Genomic DNA, 22795 nt, shown 5'->3' on the forward strand with positions numbered 1-22795 from the left:
CAAATTATTCTAATTTATCTGAACAAAAAAGGGGCAGGAATCTGCTTAGCCATACTGAGCAAGATATTTTGTTTGAAAATGCAAGAATGTGAAAATGCTACCCAGGTCATAGGCTTCTACAACCCACTCATTGCTGGATCTAGGTATTGAAAATGGAGAATAAGATTGAGAGAATATTAGTTCTAAAAAATAGAGTTAGCAATATAACAGCATATGTATTTCACCACTTTAGAGGCAATATTTCATGTTGTTGTAACATTACATGTAAACACAGAACAGACCACAGAAACAATGAGAAAAGCCAGAGGAAAAACAGGTTTGTAAGTTTAATGTAAATTCAAGTATAGTATTGACAACTCCAACAAAATTTATATGGAGACTCTTGAAGCATAATAAATGCTTTCACCAATACAGTTCCACAATACTTAGGGAAAGACAGAATGAATAGAGGTAATGGTGCCATTGTATAGGTGTAGTTCTCAACAGGGATAATGTGCAGCTGTTACATGGTTTAATACGACACTGATATTTACTCCTTTACTTAACATTTTCCTGAATCTCTATAGAATTTGATAAGTACAAGTCTCGAAAATAAATCAAAGAACATATTGTATCTGAAGTCTTCCCTAACTGCAATGAACCCACTATGTCCAATTCTACATTAACTAGTGTCAAGAACAAATTCTACATGACACAGGCATTTCAGCTAGAAGCCTTTTGAGGCTTACAAAGGAGACATAATAAAGGGTAGAGATATGACTAATGCCTCTTGCACACTTCCAGAGTTACAGATGAATGCTGACATTAATTTATAACTAACCTTTTGTAAGTGTTTTTTCAGCTCATAACCTGGTAACACTGAAAGATATTATGAACTGCACAATTATTGCTGTATGAACAAGATGATACATTTATGTGTTTCAAGTGTTTAAGTACGAGGAAATGGCACTAATACACTGCCAGACTTGTTCAAACTGAACAATGAGAGAGAAATTAAAACACAGACTCTCCTTCAATTACCAATAGAACTTCTGTGGAATAACGGAACATGCAATTTGCATATCTGATTACTTGAGTTATTTTTTAAACACAAAAGCTTAAAATATTCATTGTGGAGGTTAGTGCAGCAAGAACAAAAGCTATCTGGAGGCCTATTTTAAAGTTGCGAAGCAAAATAACCTGAGCATTCATTCTTACCTAGGCAAGTAGCTGGTGTCAGGCCCTCACACCAGCTCTGCAAGGAAGGTATTAACATCGGAAATGTAAAGGAAGCACCATGCTGTTCCAGTACTTAACCACCATTCCACACAAAATAAGCCCAGGGAGTAATATATAGACACCGTGTACTATACAGATTCCTCAAAGGAGCAGCAGATTTAGAGTTTACACAGCTGAAGCCCAGGCAAACATTTGTTTTGATATTGAGGGACTGGGGAGTTCTAAGGATGGGCACAACTATATATATATATATTTTTTAATCGGTTGATATAATTCTTTCTTGCAAATGGTATTAATGTAGGACAGTTCTGTGTGATTACACTTACGGCATTATCTCATTAGTATGCAAGTGCCTTTAAAAATTAATCCTTAATAAAGAGTGAAGAACATTCCTCATATCCTTCCTTTTGGGAAACAAGATAAAGTCTCAATATATTATGTTTACTGTATACTTTAAATACATCTCTGATATATATTTAGTGTCAGTCAGGGTAATTACTTTATATACCACACATACTTTACATATAAATCCAATATTTGGACAAATACAACATACAGAAGATACCATTAATATACTTTGCATGTAGAACCGGTCCAGTTTGTATCACAACTGCAATTTATATGATCAAATACAGGACAGATATTTGAATTGCTCTCCCTTGAAGTTACACCTGCAATAGGCTGCACATCTAGAACAGGACCTGAGTAAGCATCAAGAATCCAGCATGGGACCAAATTCTAACTGAGCCAGCCTGTGCAAGCATAGGAGAAGAGAGCCATTAGACAGCTATACCAAAGAGTTAATTCCCTGAATAATCAAGTCTGAGCTACGGTTTGTCCATCAAAACATACCGCAAGGTTGGTTTGTTTTTTTAAATCTATTCTATTTTCCTTAACCCAGTCCAGCAAAACAATACCCTGACACCTCATATTGCAAACATTTTGATGTACTTGTTGGCTTTAAAAACCACAAGAAGACTGGGTTACCTCTTCATTTCAAAGTGCATTTTAAAAACAAGATTTGTAAACAAGATTATCGTAGGACTCAAATTGAAGGTTAAAAGCTAACCGTTTGCAATTGCAAGTGGTGTCACACTGCATGTGTGTATTAAAGTAATGAGTGGTGATATTAGCTACTGCCCTTCACTAACGTGGGTACCTTTTCAGGAGCTGGAGAGATTTTTTGCTATTTTAATCCTCAAGTGCAGGAAGAAGGTCAGCTATACTATCAACATAGTAATCAGGAACCAGGCTTTTCCTGGAAGGGCAGTCACTCTCCTGGTGACCTTTGACTTCTTCCAGGGTAGTGACTCCAGTGAGAGTCAAAAGGGTGGTGAGGCCGCAGTTATTGCCCATAAGGATGTCTGTGTCCAGTCGATCTCCCACCATGATGGTACGAGCGGGATCGATCTTGAACTCGCTCGTCAAGCAGTCGAAAATGTATCGGCTGGGCTTGCCTATGATGAACGCCTCACGTTCTGCTGCCATCTCCACTGCTTTCACAAGACAGCCAGTCCCTAAAGGCAGAAGAGAAAAGTTAAGTGAAATATAGGACAGGACTTGTGGTACCCAGATGAGCCAGTGCTGCACTGCATGGTACTTCAGAAGTGTAACCCCACAGTATTAAAGACCTAATAATGGGCAAGAGGCAGCTTGCCTGGTGCAGATTAAGGCAGAGTAGGGAAGTCCAACCCCTCCCTCTCATTTTATAAAATATTTTAATTTGCAATAACTAAGAGGGGGTTGCGGAGCTACCCCGCCAGCGAAGCCATGCAGAATGATTGCAGACCTCACGGCTGTGCCTGCATTCCACCAGATCCCCAGTCGGCTGCAAAGGGTGGGGTGCTTGCATGTTACTGCAACAGAAGAGGGTTTAGAGTAAAGGTTTTTCTAGAAAATCCAGTTCTGTGACTGAACAGGTGAAATGAAGGCCACAGGCAGTGTTCCCTCAAATTTTTTACATCCACATGTGGAATGAATTTTGTTATGTGCACCAATATGGAGGTGATGTGTGACACATCACCTTCATATTGGTGTACATAACAAAATTCATGTGGTGGGGGTGGGGCCGAGTGATTCAGAGTGCGGGAGGCTGGGGCAGGGGTGCGTGAGGGCTCTGGCTGGGGTTGCGGGGTTTAGGGTGGGGCCGGGGATGAAGGGTTCAGGCTGCCCTGGGGCTGTGGTGGGGAGAGAGGACTCCCCCCAGCCCTTCCCCCCTGGCTGCGGCTCGGAGCCCCTGCGCTGGGGCCAACGGGGAGGGGCGCCTCTCCCCGCGGCCCGGAGCCCCTGTGCGGGGCTTAATAGGCAGCTGTGCGGCCACGCAGCTTAGAGGGAACTTAGGCCACAAGTCAGCCAGGGTCAAACCCCTCAAGCTTCTCACATTCCAGAATACTCCAGATTTAGATTGCCTCATTTGCTCTGACTGGAACTGGAAAGATTCTACCTGTGTGTTCAACAATAGAGATCAGGCTGCTAGGGACCACTGGCCCCAACAGATCCAGGCTCCACTAGGGAACAGGGCAGCCCTGAACCATGGAGCCAGTGCGGTCCCCAACCACCTAGCATCAGAGTGCTGGTTTCTACGTAGCTGTAATCAGTGGACTGTATCCAGGAAAGACACCTGTCCCCAAAACTTGTACTGGCATCGAGAGGCCCATATGCAAGCAGCATAGGTGTCCCCCCATATTCTTTAACAAAATACAGCAGAGGAGATTCAATTGAAGCATAAAGTCATACAAGCTGTAGGTACTGCCATCACATCCATACCTCTTGCAACAAAGAAAGAAGGGTGAAGAAACTAAATAAGAAGCTACAAAATGCGAAGGAGAGATGCATGTTGTTCAGGAAAGCACTTTTCACTCACAACAACTTGGGGGTGGGCTGGAGAGCAAAGGAGTTGATGCCAGGGCAAAGGGACATCTAGAGTAGGACCCACAAAGGGTCTTCCAGGGGAAGAATATGGAGAATAACTGAATGGCCCTTTCCTCATTCCAATGTTGGAGTGAAGTAGGCTGGATGTGCCACAGAGCTGTCTAACAGCTCTGAGCGTCAGCACATGACCTGGTCGAGGGGGTTACAGATGGGGCTCAGAAAAGTAACAGATGTGACATCAGGGGCCACAACATTGCCTGCCCAAGGAGACTGCAGACAGGCATAGAGCTGTGTGACAGCTGTGACCCAAGGGGGCCAGCACATCACCTGGCCAAGAGGACTGTGGATGGGGCACAGAGCTGTGTGACAGCTGTGACCCAAGGAGGCCAGCACATCACCTGGCCAAGGGAACTGTGGATGGGGCACAGAGCTGTGTGACAGCTGTGACCCAAGGGGGCCAGCACATCACCTGGCCAAGAGGACTGTGGATGGGGCACAGAGCTGTGTGACAGCTGTGACCCAAGGGGGCCAGCACATCACCTGGCCAAGAGGACTGTGGATGGGGCACAGAGCTGTGTGACAGCTGTGATCCAAGGGGGCCAGCACATCACCTGGCCAAGGGAACTGTGGATGGGGCACAGAGCTGCGTGACAGCTGTGACTCCAAGTACCAGTGCATTGGCCAGCCGAGGGGCTGCAGGGACCTGGCACTAAACTCACCACGGGGACATATTTTTGGTGCTATTTCAAGCCCCAACCACCCACGCAAAAAGCCATGTTCCAGGCCGAGGCCAGGGCCGACCCCCCTCCCGCGGGAGCGGCCTGAGGGGACACATCGCGCCCCCCCCCGTCTCACGAGGAGCGGGACAGGAGGCCCGCCCCCCCAGCCACGCACCGGGGATGGCGGCGCCGCCCTCCAGCGGCAGGCGGTGGTCGCGGTTGGTGCCCACCAGCAGGCAGTCGGGGCCGCCCCGCAGCAGGTAGCGCAGCGCCTGGCACAGCTTGGCGTAGCAGAAGTGCTCGTCGAAGCCCACCAGCACGGCGCGCACGGACGGATCCAGCGGGGCGCGGCTCCAGTCGGCGGGGCCGGGCCCGGGCAGGGCGGCGGGGCCGGGCCCCAGGTGCGGGACGCCCACGGCCCGCAGCTCGGCGCTGAGGGCGGGGCTGCCCAGCACGTAGGCGGCGGCGCCGGGCGGCAGGGCCTGGCTGAGGTAGCGGGCGGCGCAGTAGGCCGAGCCGAAGACCTGGCGGGGCTCGGCCGCGGGGAAGCCCAGGCGCCGCAGCTTCTCGGCGTAGGCGTCCCGCGTGCGGCTGCTGTTGTTGGTGACGTAGCAGAGGCGCTTGGCCCGGGCCTGCAGGCGGCTCAGCACGGCCGGCGCGCCCGCCACCGCCGCGTCGCCCCGCCACAGCACCCCGTCGCAGTCGAACAGCAGCGTGTCCGCCGCGCCCAGCACCTCCCGGGCCGCGGCCGGCTCCAGCCGCAGGCCCCGCCGCGCCGCGCGCTCCGCCATGGTCTGACTGACTGACTGACCCGCTCACCTCAGCCGGCCGGCGCGCGCGCTGGGCGCAGGCTCCCGCCCAGGCCGCCGACTATTGGGTCGCCGGGCGCGGAGCCCCGCCCACGCGTCTGCCCATTGGGCAAAGTACCAAGGGAGCCCCGCCCCCGCCGTTGCTCGTTGGGGGAGCGGGCATGGAGTCCCGCCCACTCCGTAGTCCAATGGGTGACGGGCCCCATCGCTTTGGTCCTGTCGCGCGGGGACCCGATCGTGCCGTAACCTATGCTGATCGGGCCCTCAGCCCCGCCCCTACCTCTCATTGGGTAACACACCCTCTTCTCAGCCCATTGGCTACCCGAGCCCCGCCCCCTCGTTGCACCGGGCGGTAACTGGTCACCTGAGCGCTCAGGTTCACGAAGGGCACGGAGGGTCAGGGGTCAGTGGGGGATCATAGGGGTCAGAGGAGTGGTGGGTCAGAGCGCAGCCCCTGCGCGGGGCTCCTCACTCCCCCTCCCATTACCTGCCGGACCCCCGCTCCGCCCCGCCCCGCCCCTCCCCTTCCCTGTGGCATGCGGCCCGTTGTTATGACGACACGGCCGTAAAGCCGCCATCTTGGTGGTGCGGCGCGTTGCGACATGGAGGCCGTGATGGCAACGAGCGCAGGGCCGGCGGGGCTTACGGCAGCCGCGGCCGGGGAGCAGGAGGGGGCGGCGGCTGCCGCCTCCAGCCCGGCCCAGGCGCCCGCCGGCCCCACCGCCTTTCTCAGCCTCCCGGCGCCCTTCAGCGAGGAAGGTAACGGGCCTGGGGCGGGCCCGCTCCCCGCGCCGGGGCCTGAGGGGGGGGCGCGGGCCCGGTCAGCGCTGGGCCCCCAGAGCGCCCCTGGCCCGCCCCGGCCTCAGCATCCCCGCGCGCCCCGGGCCCCCGCCCCCCGGGTCCCCGCTGGTGACCGGGGAGCCGCGAGGGCCCAGGGCTGTGTCGGCTCGCTGGGCCCAGAGAGGGCGGCGAGGGGACCTGGCTTTGCCTGGGGCGGGACCCCACAGGGGGTCGCGAGCTGTCAACCTCCACCCCAAACCCTGCTTTGCCTCCAGCATTTATAATGGGGTTAAATATATTAAAAAAGACTGTTTTTAGTTTATAAGGGGGGTCGCACTCAGAGATTTGCTATGTGAAAGGGGTCACCAGTCAAAAAGTTTGAGAGCCGCTGGACTATTGCCTGCAGTCCTGGTCACCCATCTCCAAGAGGATGTTGCAGAATTAGATGGGATGCAGAGAAGGGTGATGGAAATGATGAGGGGCCTGGAAAAACTCTCATCGAAAAAGAGTGAAAAAAATTGGGGGTAATTTCCCGTAGAAAGGAGGACATGATAAAAAAAGTAGATAAAATGAGAAATGTTCTAGTAGGGGCAGATAGGGAACTTCAGTTCTCCCTGTCATACACCACAACAAGAGAATAGTCAATTAAAATTTAGAAATGGCTAATTCAAAACGGAAAAAGGAAGTATTTTTTCAGGAAATTCATATTCATTGCAACAGGAAGCTGTTGCGGACAAGAATTTAGCCAAATCCAAAAAAAGGACTGGACCTTTGTATGAATGACAGTGTCCAGAGTTACGTGAGTTAATGCTAACAACAAATTTGGAAGGGATATTAAACCTCATGCTTCATGGTGTAAACTAATCTCTAACTAGTAGAAATCTGGTTGAGAACTAATGGGGGGGGGGGGGGGCGGCAGGGGATCATCTCACCTTTGCCTGCTGAGGTGTTCTTACCCCTTCCTCTGAAGGATCTGATGCTGGCCACAGTTAGGGATGGGATACTGAAGTAGCTGGATCTCAGGTCTGATCCAGTATGGCCATTGCTATGTTCCGAGAAATCCGCTCTAGACTCTAGGGCAGGGGTTCTCAGACTTTTGTACTGGTGACCCCTTTCACATAGCAAGCTTCTGAGTGTGACCCCCCCCCCCCCCCCTTATACATTAATAGCACTTTTAAAAATATATTTAACACCATTATAAATGCTGGCACCAAAGCGGAGTTTGGGCTGGAGGCTGACAGCTTGCGACCCCATGAGGGGTCCCAACCCCCAGTTTGAGAGCCCCTGCTCTAGGGCCTGGTCTACACTGGGGGGGGGGGGGGGGAGGGGAAGAGATCGATCTAATTTACGCAACTTCAACTACATGAATAATGTAGCTGAAGTCAACGTACTTAGATCGTACTTGTATCGACTTACTGTGGTGACTTCACTGTGGTGAGTTGACTGCTGCCACTGCTGTCAAGTCTGCCTGGGCCTCTCCCCAAGCTGGAGTACAGGCGTCGTCAGGAGAGCGCTTGGGGGTCGATTTAATTGATCCCTGCTGGATCCATCGCTGCCCGCCGATCCGGCAGAAGACATACCCTTAAAGTCCTCTTCTAAAGGCTGTCTCTTTGGTTTTATTTCCTGATTAAGGCTTCCTATCCCTTTTCAGGTTTCTTAGGCAGATAGTGAGGATTAGTGCTGATTGAGGGAGATGCTGTAATGGGCTATGTAGTAAGGCAGCTTTGTAAATTTTCACTCTCTTGGGGATGAGTAACTCCACTTTTGGGGGGGCAAGGAACATGTCACTAGATTTCTTTTTTAATATCATCCTCTGCTCTGTTGTCTGAGTTGGTAAATGTTCATGATCCTTTTGCAAGACTGCACAGTGTTTATGTAACTTGTCTTCAAACTTGGAGCTCCTTATCTTGTTGCTGCTGGCTGTGACCTGTCCAACCCGTGTCCCTGTGATGCATAAATGCCACGGTGTTGCCCCTTAAGCAAATTAACATCACAGCCCTCTACAGACCCCAAAAGAAAATACTGCTGTAGGAGCAAAAATGTATCTAATGGGTAAACAGTCCTCATTCTTACACGCTCCAATTTCAACTTCCTCTCTTCATATTGTAGGAGATTTAGTAGACTGGGTGGCAAAGGGCTATTGTCATACAGTCTAAAACACCGTGTATGTTAACTTCCAAATCTAATAATTTCTTACATTTTAAATTGCAGATGAAGATGATGTTCACAAGTGTGGTCGTTGTCATTCTGAGTTCACCTCTTTGGAAGAATTTGTACAGCACAAATTACAAAAGATCTGTCAACGAACTCAAGAAGCCATTACTGCCACATCAACAAGTCTTCCTAGCCAAGAAGTACAAAAGGTGACAGCCATGTCTCAAAATAATTAGAACAATAATCTAACATAAGCGAACATCAGATACGATGTTAACTTTTCCTACTAAAACATCTGTTACAGGAGGTTGTTCCTTCTGTTGAGGAGTCCATAACTGTTGCTCATATAGTTGTTGAAGCATCTTCAATAGCAGAAGAAATCAGTAATGCATCTTCTATAGTAGGTAAGTTGCAAGGTCTTTATGTAACTGATGTTACTTTAGTAATCTATTATTTAGTCTATTGCCTTACTGTAAAGGTTAGTCAGATAGTTGCATTGTAAATTTGAGTTGTGCCCTCACTAGCTCTGTAAGAATTTGATTTCATAGCCAATACTGTATGGTGTCAGAGTTGTTTTAGCTTCACTCTGTTGTGTATATGGGGAGAAACAGATTTTAGGTGCTTTTTAAGCAATGAAAATGTATACTAGTTTTCAGTTAATAGCTTCTTTTGCAAATTCCAGTTTTTAGGGAGTTATAACTTTAATACACACATCTTCTGGTCTGAAAATTGCTATGTGTACACTTCCTAAGAAAGCTTTGTGGATAGAAGTTCTCTAGTACATCACAAAAATGACCTTGACTCTTTTAGAAATAATTTGGATCTTCTGGAGTGAATTCTAAAATGGAGGCAAAAATTGTAATTGAATAAACTTGTGTATGTAGGTCCTTGTTTGGCGATGTTAACTCTGCAACTGAATATGGTTTCTCAATAGAATTTTAGATTTTAGTTCAAATGAAGTCACATTAAATTATTAATCAATGTCCATAATAATTAGTAATGGAAATATTTTCTCTTTTTAAAATAAAGACTTTAATGTTTCTGAAACCTTACTTCCATTATTCATTTCTGCATGTATTCATTTTAGTAAATTGATAGGTCCTCTAGAAAAAACATAAATTACAAAATACTTTTTTCTGTTGAAGCTGTACCCAGTTAGAAAGTTTTAAATGAACTCTTTCCCTGTCAGTCTTCCATTTAGTCCATAATCACTGCATCCCTGTCTAATGTGGTTTGGCAGAGGTACAACGTTTTGTTTTAGTGTCTCCGCAGTGTAACTGATTTTGGCTTGCACTGTATTGCCTGTTTTCTGTACAAAATAAATCCATGCTGCAGGGGAATTGACCAGACCACCTAGTTACAGGTCCCTTCCAACTCAAATGTTTGTGGTATTTACTTTCAAAGGTTATGTGAGAGGACATCTCTGCAGATTAAAGGCCTTGTTGACTAGTCTGGTGGTTGACAGTCTAACACATTGTCTCACATAGGGATCTGTGTGGGGCTCCTGAGCTCTGGGCTTGGTAGAACTAAGGAGGGAGCATGCTAAATCTCCACAACTATCATGATGAGTGGAAATCCTGCAAGGCGCCTTTCCAACTCTAACTTGAGTATATTTATTATGTATTTTATTTAGATTTAAAACTCCACTTCAAAGAACATCCATCCTGAGCTCTAACACCTTTAGCATGACTTTGAAAACGCAATAAAGAGTTCCATAATCAGTCAATATTGACTTTGGCATATACCATTTGTGTTTGGTCACCTGCTTCTCTTTTCTTTCCACGACTTGATATCCTAAAAGATTGACTCCATTGAGTCATGTGAACCTGTGTTATGTAAAGAAAGTAGCTGTCTTCATATCATTTTCCCAGGTAGTGGGCACATCAAAGAAGTCATTGTCACAGGAGAACAAGTTTTTGAAAACCCAAATGGCCAGATTGATGGTGAGATCACTGAAGGGCAGGGCAGTCCCGATGACATGGAACAAGATGGCTCCACAGAGCTGATCAGGGTTAAGCTGCTGGTTAATAAAGAAGGTCGATATGTGTGTGAGTTATGCCACAAGACGTTTAAAACAGTAAGTTATGGAGCTGGTAGCTTTACAATTTACTTTGATAATGTTCATATTATCAAATCTTTTAGGACAGTTGTGCATCATGATCTCTTCAGACTCGATAGAAAACTCATTTCCTAATACATTATCTTATTTGGAGATTGACCTCATTTCAAAACTAGTGCCAGTCAGTCAAATCGGACATTCGTGATAAAGCTTTAATTGCTGTCTAAAAGGAACTGCCATACTCGATCACACCAGTGGACTATTATCTTTATCTGGTACCCTGTCTCTGATAGTGGCCAGTGAGGAAAGTGTGAAACCTCTATAATGGACAATCATGGAATAATCTGCAGGTGAAGCTGCTTCTTAACTGTAGTAATCGGCTTAAGCCCTGAAGCAGGAAGGCTTATATAACTTATGTAGTTTTGCATTAGGCTGTATTCCAACATGTCCATTATCTTCACTTGTAAATTTAATAATACAGGCACTTCTTTAATCCTGGTAATGGCTGGAACTTTGTGCTTTTTGTCAACATTCTAGCAGTTCTACAGTTACATTTTTGATTAATAGTGTGAGTGTTCTTGAATGTCTTTGATTTTGTTGAAATGTAAAACCATTAATAAAGGAGCATTTCTACCAATTTTTTAAAAATCAACTCATTTTCTAGGCCAGTATCCTTAAAGCTCACATGATCACTCATAGTAGCAGGAAGGACTATGAATGTAAATTATGTGGAACATCATTTAGGACAAAGGGGTCTCTCATTCGACACCACCGGCGTCACACAGGTAAGATGCTCTCTGTTTTAGTATAGTGGTTCCTAATTGCTGGACTGGGCTGTACTTGGCTCCTCCATCTTGCCTTAAGTGATGAGCTGAAATGCTCCACTGTTTTCCACCTTGCACTGAGCTGAGTGCAGTCTAAATCCCTGTTTCAAAAACTCGTGCCGTTACAGATAGTGCATGTAATTGGATGGAAGGTAGTGGGCACAGGCAATTAAACTTGCTCCAAAAGGTTGGGAAGAGCTGTATTCAAAGTATGTTTGATCAAGTGAAAACTCTTGGATGGCGTCAATAGAATTTGTTTGATGTAATGATTCATGCTTTCTCTTACTTTGTCAAGATGAGCGACCTTACAAATGCAAGAAGTGTGGGAAAAGCTTCAGGGAATCAGGAGCTTTGACACGGCATCTGAAATCTTTGACACCTTGCACCGAAAAAATCCGTTTCAACATGAGCAAAGAAATAGTTGTTAGCAAAGATGAATTGCCAACAGGTCAGTGAAATAGCAAATGTATGTCATGCATCAAACAAAGTGTAGGTCACGTGACATTCCTGGCATCCAAATGACATTTTCCTCCATATTTTGTGTGTATGTGTAGTGTAGTGTGTGGCATCTGGCTCCCATTCTCTAGAAAGAAACAACTACCTCTGGACAGGTAGCCAACCTGTCAATCCAGAGTGATCATGGACAGAGGCATGCCATGGATGAGTAAATACGGATCATAGATTGAAAGATTTATTTGAGAATCTGGCACCAAGACCATTATAATCACAAAATTGACATGGAAATGAGTGTTGAAATTTATCTATCAGCAAAATGCTGGATGTCATTGTATGGAACAATGCTTGAAAAGGATTACACATGGTAAATGCAAAAAAGCAGTCCTTCAGCCAGAGGTTAATATTTCTAGATACACACTGAAGTAGAATTAAGTCAAGTGGCTGTAAATAGGGTTTAGCTTCACACTCAGAACTAGACTGGTTGTTTAATCCTGTGCTTCTTTTCTTGAAGAATCTTGTAGTTCAAACACAGAGGCTGTTTCACCTATAGCAAGCGAATCCATTGAGACTCCTGTGATTCACCTATTAACAGATGCAAAAGGCAATGTCCTGCACGAAGTCCATGTCCAAATGCAGGAGCTTCCTGTTGTTGATGCAAAATCCTTGGATCAAGAGGTGAGTGTTTGTTTCCGTTGGATACCCTTCACATATTTTATGCAAAGAAGCAGAATTGCTATTCCTTGGTCGGGGCTCTTGAGTTGGAAGGCAGCATTGCTCACTTAAATTCCCCTTACCATCAGTTCCAAGGACACACTCAAATGGAGAGGACTTACTCAGGAAGGTCTGCCAAGGGCTTGTATAGACATAATTTTAATTCTGTTATGTTCAGTAGCTACCTTTCCTGTAGAACTTCAGTTCCAACACTAGATGGCAAACATTTTAAACTCATTTGAAAATATCACACAGCTCATGCTGCTGACTGGTTCTTTACAGGACTGACAATGGTAGGGCATCTGGTTGTCAATATATTCTCTTGCTTGGGGAGAAACAAAAGTCTGTGGTGCTACTAATGTCTTATTTACTAACATCTTAACTTTGATGTGACTATGAAACTTAAAAGAAGCTAATAAGCCAGGTGTAAATAAGGGTGAGGATGCTTTTCCTGTCCAGGCTGTGAAACTGATCTCAAAAGCACATAGGAAAATAGCCTGCAAGTTCAGAGAAAATAAATGGCTGTGTAGGTTACCTGAAAAGGCCATACTAGAGCATCTGGTAGCTGAGTTTACAGTCTCTGTTGTGAAATCGAAGTGATCTGTCATGTATCTGTATGGGATCAGTGATGTCTGGTATTATACTTGAGTGACCTAAAATGGCCATATTTTATGGCCACTCCCTGAGGTTAGACTCCAAGTGAAGGGCTAGAAAGTATCCCTTCAACTCCAGTTTCTCAAGCTCTAGGACTTCTCCAAAGCAGACACATCTCTTTTGCTTTCTGGTATCTGAGATCACAGAACCGGTCACCCTGGTGACAAGCACTGGAATACACAGAGTTCTGTTGTCTAAAAGGCTGACTTCAAATCTGCTGTTGTTATCTATTTGATTTTCTTTAGCCATCAAATCCCAAGGAACTACCATGTGAATGGGAAGTGAACAATGAGAATTTGCTGAGGCAGGCCATGAGGAATTCTGGGATTGTGATAGAAAAAGTCACTGTGGAGGAGATGCAAAAATCAGATGAACCTGGTGTGGCTGCTACAGAAGAACTAGAAAACGAAGAGATGGAAGCGGAAGAAGAGCAGTGTGGGGAACAGTGTGTTGAAGTAGAGCAAGTAGAGACTGTATGTTTGCATCATGCGCTTTTATCAATTAGCTTATATTTTCTTTTCTATAGGAAGTACATGGGCTGTTAGGAATCACATGTGATCACCTTAGGCATTGGCTTCAGTGTATCTACACTTCTAATATTTGTGCACTATGTATCAGCATAGTACCAGCAGAGTGTAATATTTTTTGTGCGTTAGAACTTGCAGTGTCAGCACCATCTGCTTCTTTGATAACTTGATTTTTCTTGTGTTTAAATCAAAGCGCATTTAGCTTAGTGCTTTTTCCATACAGAATTCTTATATTATGATATTTAATTTCAATAGACAGATACAGAAACAAACGGATACAAAAGTTATGTTTGCCCTCACTGTAGTGAAGTCTTCAGTGGGTCTGTTTCCCTTGAAATACACATCAAAGGACATTTAGGTAAGCCTACTGCACATGCTGTTCTCTAAAATTTACATATCTGAACTCTTTGTGTAGCATTTGTTGTGCAAACTTTATCCCACAACTGCATGCAGATTCAATTAGCGTTTAAAACACTAACGGAGAAATTAAGGTCAGAACAACTGAGAAGAGACTTCCCCTGAGATCTGAAAGTGATGTAAAATCTAGGTTAAAAAATGCAAAAGCAGCTCCATATTTCAGGAGCTGCAGAAGTGAAGGCTTTTGCACTAGTGGGGGGAAGTCTGCGTGGAAGGAACATGAGAGCTGGATTCTAGATGAGCAGGGAAAAGATTGAAGAGAGACCAGATCTGTGAGTGGCTGGAACAGCTCCTTGACATGCTTTACAAGCAAACAAGTACAATTTTGAGCTGGATCCTGTAAGAATAGGCAGCCAATAGAATTATGAGAGAATGGAGAAGACCCCATATTTATTATCCATTGTTAATGCTTGTATTGGAAAAATCATTCGCTCTCTTCACCACTAGACTCCAAGGAGGGTACAAGAATGGCCTTCTGCATAAAGTCTTTCATTTTAGCCACATAAAAGGTACAGCACAGTTAGCACCAGGACAGACGTTCTCGCTACATGCCTGCACATTGCCTTGCTGTGGAGGGAGTGCTACTAAAGATGGGGGGACAGATGGACTTCAGTCGTCTTGGCTCTGATGCCGCTGACAAGTGCGAATTGTGGTGATCTTTGATGTGGGCAGAAATACTGGGAACTGGTTTGAGACAAGACCTGTTTCATGTAAGACACAAAAGAGCCATTCAATAGTACCAACAGAGCCATTATCAACCTGGTCTTTGAACCAGGGCTCTGAAGGGGAGAAGCACCACATCATCTTACATTAACTCCCCTGTGCCATCTAGTCCCTCTGGTCAGACATGCTATAACAGCGTTATTACTTTGGTGCAATAACAGTTTCAGAATTCCTTTGTGCTGCTGTTGCCTATGGTCTAAAATATGTCTCCCTCTAGGTTACAAAGTATTTAAATGCGAGGAGTGTGGTAAAGAGTTCATGAAAGGCTACCTGCTGAAAAAGCACCAGGAAGTGCATGTCAATGAGCGGCGCTTCCGTTGTGGTGAGTGTGGCAAACTCTACAAGACCATCGCGCATGTGAAGGGACACAAGAGGGTGCACTCAGATGAGCGGCCATATTCCTGTCCAAAGTGTGGCAAGAGATACAAAACAAAGGTAGGTGCCTCTTTCCAAAACACACTTGCCTGCAGATCTTTCCTCCCCCTAGTCATGCTCTGTGGAAAGTTAACAGGCTTTGTCTAACAGGGAAGTGACAAACGCTTTAAAAAAAATGGTAAAATTGTTTTTAAGATCCAGTGATACAATAATGAGGGGCTTAAAGTGAGGGGTAAGACTCAAACAAGCTTTGGAGAAAATTCCCTCCTGTTCTGGATGGACTGCCTGTGCTGCAGGGGATTGGTAAGGCAAATAGTTTAGCAGGTTTGTGGGGGGCGGGGGGAAATTAGTCATTATGTGAACTGACTTTTTCTTTGCCAAATATGACAGTTAAAAGATATCAGTTGCTATGTACAAGCATGAGCTAATCACCTCTGGGGAATGAAGTTTGCCTTCAGAAACGGTACGATGCAGTTACCTCTGAAGTGCTAGGCATAGGCTGCAGTTAGCACACTGAACCAACGTCAGCCTCACAGGCATTCTGTAATGGACTCCTCATGCACTGTAGGGAATGCAGTTTTGGTCGGTTTTATTTTAGTTAGCCATCTTCAGCTGTTCCAGGAGAACTAAAGGATCCTGGACTCTACCATTAGATACAATGGCCTTGCAGTTCATCTCTAAGTAGGGAAATAGTGGGACCTGTTTCCCTGTTCAGGAATAATCTGTAGTATCTGTGGCAGAGGAATATTCCTGCCTTGGTGGCAAGAAAAGCTCAAAGGGGTGTCTGCTCCAAAGTCAGAGCTATAATACTCCCTGGGAGAGGCTGTTTAAGTGGTTTGTTCCTATCACTCTTCCATCGTATCCACTTTCTGCTGCAGAATGCCCAGCAGGTTCATTTCCGCACTCACTTGGAAGAGAAGCCCTACATCTGCCAGTTCTGCAACCGAGGCTTTCGGGAGAAGGGCTCGTTGGTTCGTCACATCCGTCACCACACAGGCGAAAAGCCATACAAATGTTACAAGTGTGGACGTGGGTTCGCAGAGCATGGCACTCTTAACAGGCACTTAAAAACCAAAGGTGAGATAGGGAGGCATCTGTCTACGGTGGGATTCTCTTGTGGCTTAATTTGGACCACCTGCCCTGCTATGGCTGAATCTTAGTGATCATTTTGTAAGAATCTGTGTAAACAGTAAACTTCTCAGATCTGTGTGACAGCAAGGCCTGCTCAAGTCACACTAAGCAAATTCAGAGGCTGATAGACCAGTCTTGTTTGAATGGGCTCTAGCTACCTTTCCCGTAAGCTGTTGATTGTTTCCCTGCAGTTGAGTGGCATTAAAAGCTGCAACATTTATTCTTTAAACTGTTAAACAAATCCCTTCTACATTCACCCTTCCAGCCAAAAGCAATTCTGATCAGTAAGAGAACTGGTTTATGGATAACAAGAGCGGGTCCATTCATCTAGTAGCACGATAACGAAAAGTGGAAATCGGTGAAATCAAAATCATTGATGTGTTAAGTCTGACCGAGGCAAAAACATTGAGCTATCTGCGTTTCAAACTCCAGCTTCCATGATCTGTAAAATGCAGTGTTTGGAAGGGGAGAGAGCCTCTCTCCCATGCAGTTTCCATCCTGAATCTCACAATATGGGTTTGGCTATTTTGTCCTGTAATTGTTACATTCTCCAAGGCTTTAGGTGAGGCCAGAAAAAACAGGTGTCTTCATAAACTAATGCAAGTTCACCTGCCTCCCAACAGAAAAAGGATTAAAACACAATAGAAGTGCCAGGTGCCAACAGTTGCTTACATTTTGTGTTCTGTAAAATTAAATGTGGCAGGTAACTACTCTACATTTGTTTTTGGTTTCTTGACAAGTGAAATTGTCCATTATCTTACTGCCTTTTTCTGTGAAATGCCACAAAGGGGTGTGCTGTGGTCTGCTGGGCAAATACTAATATTCAGAACACTTGCAAATAAATATTGATGTGGTTGATGGGATCAGCTTGTGGTTGAGAGACACTACTTCTTGTTATCTATACTAAATGTGTTCTAAAATCATGTTGGCACGTAATGCTTCTAGAGAAAAGTTACAGCTTTGCTAGGAATATAAATATGCTGAATTGTATGCTGGTACAATGGCCTGGCTGCTTGAGGGATGTCAAGGAATCTTGGGTCTATTCTCAGGGGTGAAAGTAACATTAAGCACTTACTGGTATGGAGGCCTGGCTCTGGGCCCCCAAAAGGGGCAGGGCAGGGGGTCAGCCTCACCCAGCCGCGCTGTCTGGCCCGTGCCGCCTGGGGCTCTGGCTGCTGCTGCAAGCCCTGGGCCCTTTTAAATCGCTGGGCCCGGGGCAGCTGCCCCTTTTCCCCCTGTTGGCAGTGGCCCAGGAGGGGGCAAAAGTGGCAATGACAAAGCACTGCCATGGCAAAGGACCCTCCTTAAATGTCATTGCCCCTTCCCCCCACCCCGTTGGCAGCTGTGCCTATAGGGTCCCTACCGGCAGGACTGCTGATAGGGTGGGGCAAAAGGGGCAGCAATGTTAAATCGCTGTCACAGTAGCGCTTTAACGTCAGCTGCGTCACAGGCTGGTACCGGCGGCCACTTTCACCCGTCTATTCTTAGACACTTAGGACTTTGAAAGTCTTGCCCACTATTTGATTTAAGCACTCAAACGCTTATGTTCCTAGTAATTCCATTGTATTATTGGTTAAAGTTGAGGCTGGATTCTAGTCTCAATGTAGCAAGTCGTCTTGGAGCCTAAAGCTTGGGTGTAGGGAGGAAGATTACATAACTGCTTCCACCCAGCAGTATCCCATAGTGTCTCCTTAGGTTGACACAATATTAGGTGGGACCTAGCATTTGATTCTGGGTATGAAAATCCTTGTTTCTCCTCACATTCCTGAAACGTTCAGGTGGTTGCCTTCTTGCATTGAAAGAGGTTGAAGATGTGATGGTTTCTGAGGAAAGTCAATCAGCTGACAACTTAGCGGCAACAGTTATTTCTGAAGATCCTCATACTGTTCTAGTAGAATTTTCTTCAGTGGTGGCAGATACTCAGGAATACATCATTGAGGTAATAAACCACTATACCAGGCTGGTAGTAACAAGTGGATAAGGAAGGGGAGACGGGAAGAAGGGCTTGTGTTCCACTGAAACCTGTGCTGTAACTAAATGTGCATTGCTCACCTGTAATGCAATAAAGAGGGGAGAAGAGTCCATCAGTCCCCAGGGTGCTATGGTGAAAGGATGCTGAGTCTCTGCTAAGAGGGGCGCACCCTGCATCACTTCTGAGTAACTGGTGTTAATAGGGCCTGGCAGGAACTACATCCAACTGCCTCCTGGAGACATATAGGTCGTAGCAGCAGAGGGAGAACAGGAAGAATAGTGTGGGAGGGAGCCCATGCTCCTGGGGTGACGCTTCTCACAAACAGGATCCATTATAGCATTCTTTAGCAATCTTTTGCTTTGTCTCTTTCCAGACTGCTACTGAAGACATGGAGACCAGTGAAGCTACTGAAATAATAGAGGGAACCAGACATGAGGTAGGCTGGCAGTTTTGATGCTCCTTTCGGACCCTACTGTTAAGATGAACATACAGTGCCTGAAAGCCACACTAAGTATACCAAAACCCAGCTAGCTCTCCTTCTCTCTCCTCCCCCCCCCCCAATATATAGTTTTGCAGACTGGGCTTTATGACCCAGCACAAAATAGTGTACATATTGGATAAGTGGCGACTTCACAATAACACTGTAAGATCTTAAGAGAACAGTAAGTTTAATTAAGAATGCCACCACGTGTACTAAAAGAAAATCGTAGTTGGAATGAAGGAGTCGAATGATTAAATTTGATTCAATTCTGGTTGGAATCATCAATATTTAACTCTGCAGTTTGGTTCCAGTTTAAATACTAACGTAAAATGATAGCTGAACTCGTTACTGAACTACTTTGAAGCTGTTTGAAGCAGTTCAGATATGTTTCCTGTAGGTTAATGTCTCACACTTCTGCTTGCACTGTAACTCCTAGCAAAAGAATACAATATTTTTCACTGTAGAAAAATTTTTAAACCAGTTATTTGCACTCACTAGTACAACATCCTCCAGACCTCTGTAAGTCATATTTGACTTAAGGTTACAGAAGCTGGGACTAAACAACAGGGAATAGATCACTTGATTCCCTGTTCTGTTCATTCCCTCTGGGGCACCTGGCATTGGCCACTGCTGGAAGACAGGATACTGGGCTAGATGGACCTTTTGGTCTGACCCAATACGGCCATTCTTATGTTATGTACAAAATGAATTTCAGGCCAGAAAACATCCTTTCTACACTGACTTGCATAGGAGGAACAAGCACTTCTCAGTAGGTGGTTGAGGTGTTCTGGAAGTTGTAGTTCTTTCCCATAACTAGTCCTATCTAGGCATAACAGCCAGGAGAACTATCAATACCAGAACCCTTCTCTCCCATTCTTCTCTTCCACTGGCTTCCTGGGAAGTGCAGTGTCTCTACCTCCCACCCTCTCTCTAGGTTTGGAAGAGAGAGAGAGACGTACCCTTCCATAGCACTCCCAAAAGACTACAGAGACGTCCCTCAGCATTTGATTACCAAACCTGTTTGGAATGAGTTACCAGTTTAGGGGTTTTTTTGGGTTCAGTTCCAGTTCACTCAAAAAACCTCTGAATCAGTGTTCAGGTTTGGGTCAGCTCCCTGGTTGGAACTGCAAAGTTAAAGTGAGAGGTTGGCTAGTCTCCTGCTGGACACATCAGAAACAATTGTGGTTCATCTTTCTTAAGTTGTTAAACTGAGGCCATCATTCTGGTATTTAAAAACCTTGAATGTGTGACATCCTCAGGCTAGTTTTAAACAGTTTTTAAAAATAACTTGTCTTGACTTCATTATACAAACTGCTTTCTCAAATACCAGCAGTTCTCTAGTGAGATGAGATGTACTCCAGCTATCTCACTCACTAAGATGCCATACCTTCAATAAATATTTGAATTCATCTGAACCTATTTAGTAGGTTTTTAGTGAGGTAATACAAACAATTAGACTGCAGTTACAGTTGTAGCAGGGCAGTAGTAAGCACAATACACTGAACAAGAGGAATTGTTGGATTATTAATGATAAAAAAATAAATAACTTTTTTCTTAACTTAGGTTGACAGTCACATTATGAAGGTCGTGCAGCAAATAGTAAATCAAGCAAACTCTGGCCACCAGATCATCGTGCAGAACGTTACAGTGGCAGAAAACTCTGAAGTAACTACTGACACTGCAGACACTATCACCATAGCAACACCAGAAAGTCTTACAGAGCAGGTTGCCATGACACTGGCTTCGGCAATTGGCGAAGGAGCTGTACTGACGACAGAGGGTAGCATTGAGACAGAAGAAGCAACTGTGACAATGGTTGCATCAGAGGATATTGAAATAATGGAGCACGTAGGAGAGTTTGTGATAGCCTCCCAGGAAGGGGAGGTGGAAGTTCAGACAGTGATTGTCTAGGGGCCACACATAGTGAATGGCAGACCTTAAAGCAGTGGTGGGCAACCAGCACCCCATTAGGGTAATCCCCTGGCAGGCCGCGAGACAGTTCATTTACATTGACTGTGCGTGGTTCTCCATTCCCAGCCAATGGGAGCTGCGGGAAGTGACACCCAGCATGTCCCTGTGGCTTCCCACAGCTCCCATTGGCTGGGAACAGCGAACCATGGACAGTCAATGTAAACGAACTGTCTCACAGCACACCAGCAGATTACCCTGACAGGCCGCAGGTTGCCCACCGCTGCCTTAGAAACAAGTGTTTTTCCACCAGGGCAGGAAACAGGCTCACTCAGCACTAAAAGTTTGCTATTCCAGTTGCTTGGGAGCAGGAGAGAAACTTGTTAAATATATAAGGCAACACTTTATAAACTGAAAGTGGTATAAATTAAGACATTATACATCTTTGTTTTAAAATGAAAATGCCAGTACTATAAAGACCTCTGCCTAGCTTTAAGGTGCAATAAGTGACTAACAGTCTTAATTCAGACCGTCTAACTTTTTGTACAGCTGCCTCCAATAAAGGAATATCCTTTGCAAAGCATTTACCTCAAACCATGGGACAGTGTTCTGGTATTTAAGTCTCAACTTAAATGGAAGCTGTCTTGCTCTGAGAGAACCAGATTCATAAATAACTGAAGAGTTTCTGGGCAAATTTACCACTGATGAAAGACCATGGTTTCATGCCTTCCAGCCACACTACTTTAATCCTCTAAGGCATAGTAATGTAGGTTTATTTCTATCACAGACAATAGCCTTTTATATAAAGAACTCTGACAGAATGCATCATAGCTTTGCAATGCTCCACAGGTGGCTACTCAGAGCTAACCTTTTCATGTGTGAAGCCATATTGTACAAGATTCTTTTTTAACCGTATACAGATTTTTACTTGCAAATTGTAAATAGAATACATTTTTTAAAAAATAAAATATTTAAAGTTCTTTATAGTTCTAGTATGTCTCCTCTAGTGAACTGATCACCAGAACTACCCCGAAGAATCTCTGCAAGGAGAAGGGGACATTTCCCCCCCTAAATGTACAACTTTAAAAAAATATTCACTGAGGGTGATTTGAACTTGTCTTCAACTTAGTGCCTGAAGTCCTGGTGGCACAATCCCTCATAGGTTTCAAACAAAACTAGGGCTTCAGAAGGCCACCTCCTGTTTTATTCACTCCTCCCCCCCAGGGTAATTAGCTTAATGTTCTAGACCCTATGGCTCAGATCCATGATGGTATTTAGACTCCTAACTTCCAATGAAACCCATGGAAGTAAATATCTTAGTGGAGCTGGGCCTGGGTTCCTTTGTATAACCCTAGCACAACCAAGGGCAGTGCAATCTTCCCCCTACCACTTTTAACCAACCTGTAATTTGACCTATTATGGCTCCAGGGATAAAAAAAAAAAAAAGGGGGGGGGCCAAAAACTGAGTTAATGGACTTAAAATGGGGCTTAGACCTGTACCTGTCATCCTCTCACTGCCACTCAAGGTGAGCTTGGGATGAAGACAAGTGATTCATGAATAATTAAATATGTGCCCATCCACCCAGCTTATATCATGCATCAACTCTGCCAGAATTCAAATCTCTTGAGTTTTACAACATGAATTCCACACTCATTTTGGGACTCTGCAATAGTAATGGTGGCTAAGTAGCCACAATTCCAAAGCCTCAGAGAAGATTTAAAACAAAACAAAAAACATGCATACTTTTCTATAGGAAAGTCCTACATTTACATATGCAAAGCAACTCTACCTAAATTCTGTCACCAGAGTTTTCAGAAGTGACTAGTAATTTTCAATGAGCAACTTAAGATACCTCTAATGGGGTTTGATTTGCAGAGGACAGAAACTCAGCAGTTTCTGAAAATAAGGGCATAGTGTCAAATTGAGGCATTGAAACATCAAGTCTCAGCCTGTGTCACCACCTGCGTACACATGCTCTTCCTATAGGCTCTTCCATTGCAAAGAG

General features: G+C 45.2%; 2 protein-coding genes across 2 annotated transcripts; one reads left to right on the plus strand and one right to left on the minus strand.

Moving 5' to 3' along the window:
• Positions 1 to 313: 313 nt before the first annotated feature.
• Positions 314 to 5599, minus strand: PGP (phosphoglycolate phosphatase). Its single transcript, XM_054043178.1, has 2 exons — positions 4984 to 5599; positions 314 to 2735 (listed from the first exon to the last, which is right to left on the minus strand). Exons 1-2 carry the CDS (start codon positions 5597 to 5599, stop codon positions 2410 to 2412), a joined length of 942 nt encoding a protein of 313 aa, XP_053899153.1. The 3' UTR covers positions 314 to 2409.
• Positions 5600 to 6125: 526 nt separating this feature from the next.
• On the plus strand, positions 6126 to 21769 carry E4F1 (E4F transcription factor 1). The gene is made up of 14 exons (XM_054043174.1): positions 6126 to 6376; positions 8609 to 8760; positions 8856 to 8955; positions 10423 to 10628; positions 11275 to 11395; positions 11730 to 11882; positions 12402 to 12565; positions 13501 to 13728; positions 14038 to 14140; positions 15140 to 15357; positions 16176 to 16374; positions 18207 to 18367; positions 18774 to 18836; positions 20445 to 21769. The coding sequence occupies exons 1-14, from the start codon at positions 6220 to 6222 to the stop codon at positions 20790 to 20792; spliced, it is 2373 nt and encodes a 790-aa protein (XP_053899149.1). The 5' UTR covers positions 6126 to 6219; the 3' UTR covers positions 20793 to 21769.
• The last annotated feature ends 1026 nt before the right edge of the window (positions 21770 to 22795 follow it).

This window comes from Malaclemys terrapin, chromosome 10 (genome assembly GCF_027887155.1).
Source record: "Malaclemys terrapin pileata isolate rMalTer1 chromosome 10, rMalTer1.hap1, whole genome shotgun sequence".
Lineage (NCBI taxonomy): Eukaryota > Metazoa > Chordata > Testudines > Emydidae > Malaclemys > Malaclemys terrapin.

Coding starts and splice junctions, on each gene's coding strand:
- PGP (XM_054043178.1), bottom strand. CDS start 5,599: ATGGCGGAGCGCGCGGCGCGGCGGGGCCTGCGGCTGGAGCCGGCCGCG. Junction 2,736..4,983: donor GGGCGGCGCCGCCATCCCCG/GTGCGTGGCTGG, acceptor TTCTGCCTTTAG/GGACTGGCTGTCTTGTGAAA.
- E4F1 (XM_054043174.1), top strand. CDS start 6,220: ATGGAGGCCGTGATGGCAACGAGCGCAGGGCCGGCGGGGCTTACGGCA. Junction 18,368..18,773: donor CTCAGGAATACATCATTGAG/GTAATAAACCAC, acceptor GTCTCTTTCCAG/ACTGCTACTGAAGACATGGA. Junction 18,837..20,444: donor TAGAGGGAACCAGACATGAG/GTAGGCTGGCAG, acceptor TTCTTAACTTAG/GTTGACAGTCACATTATGAA.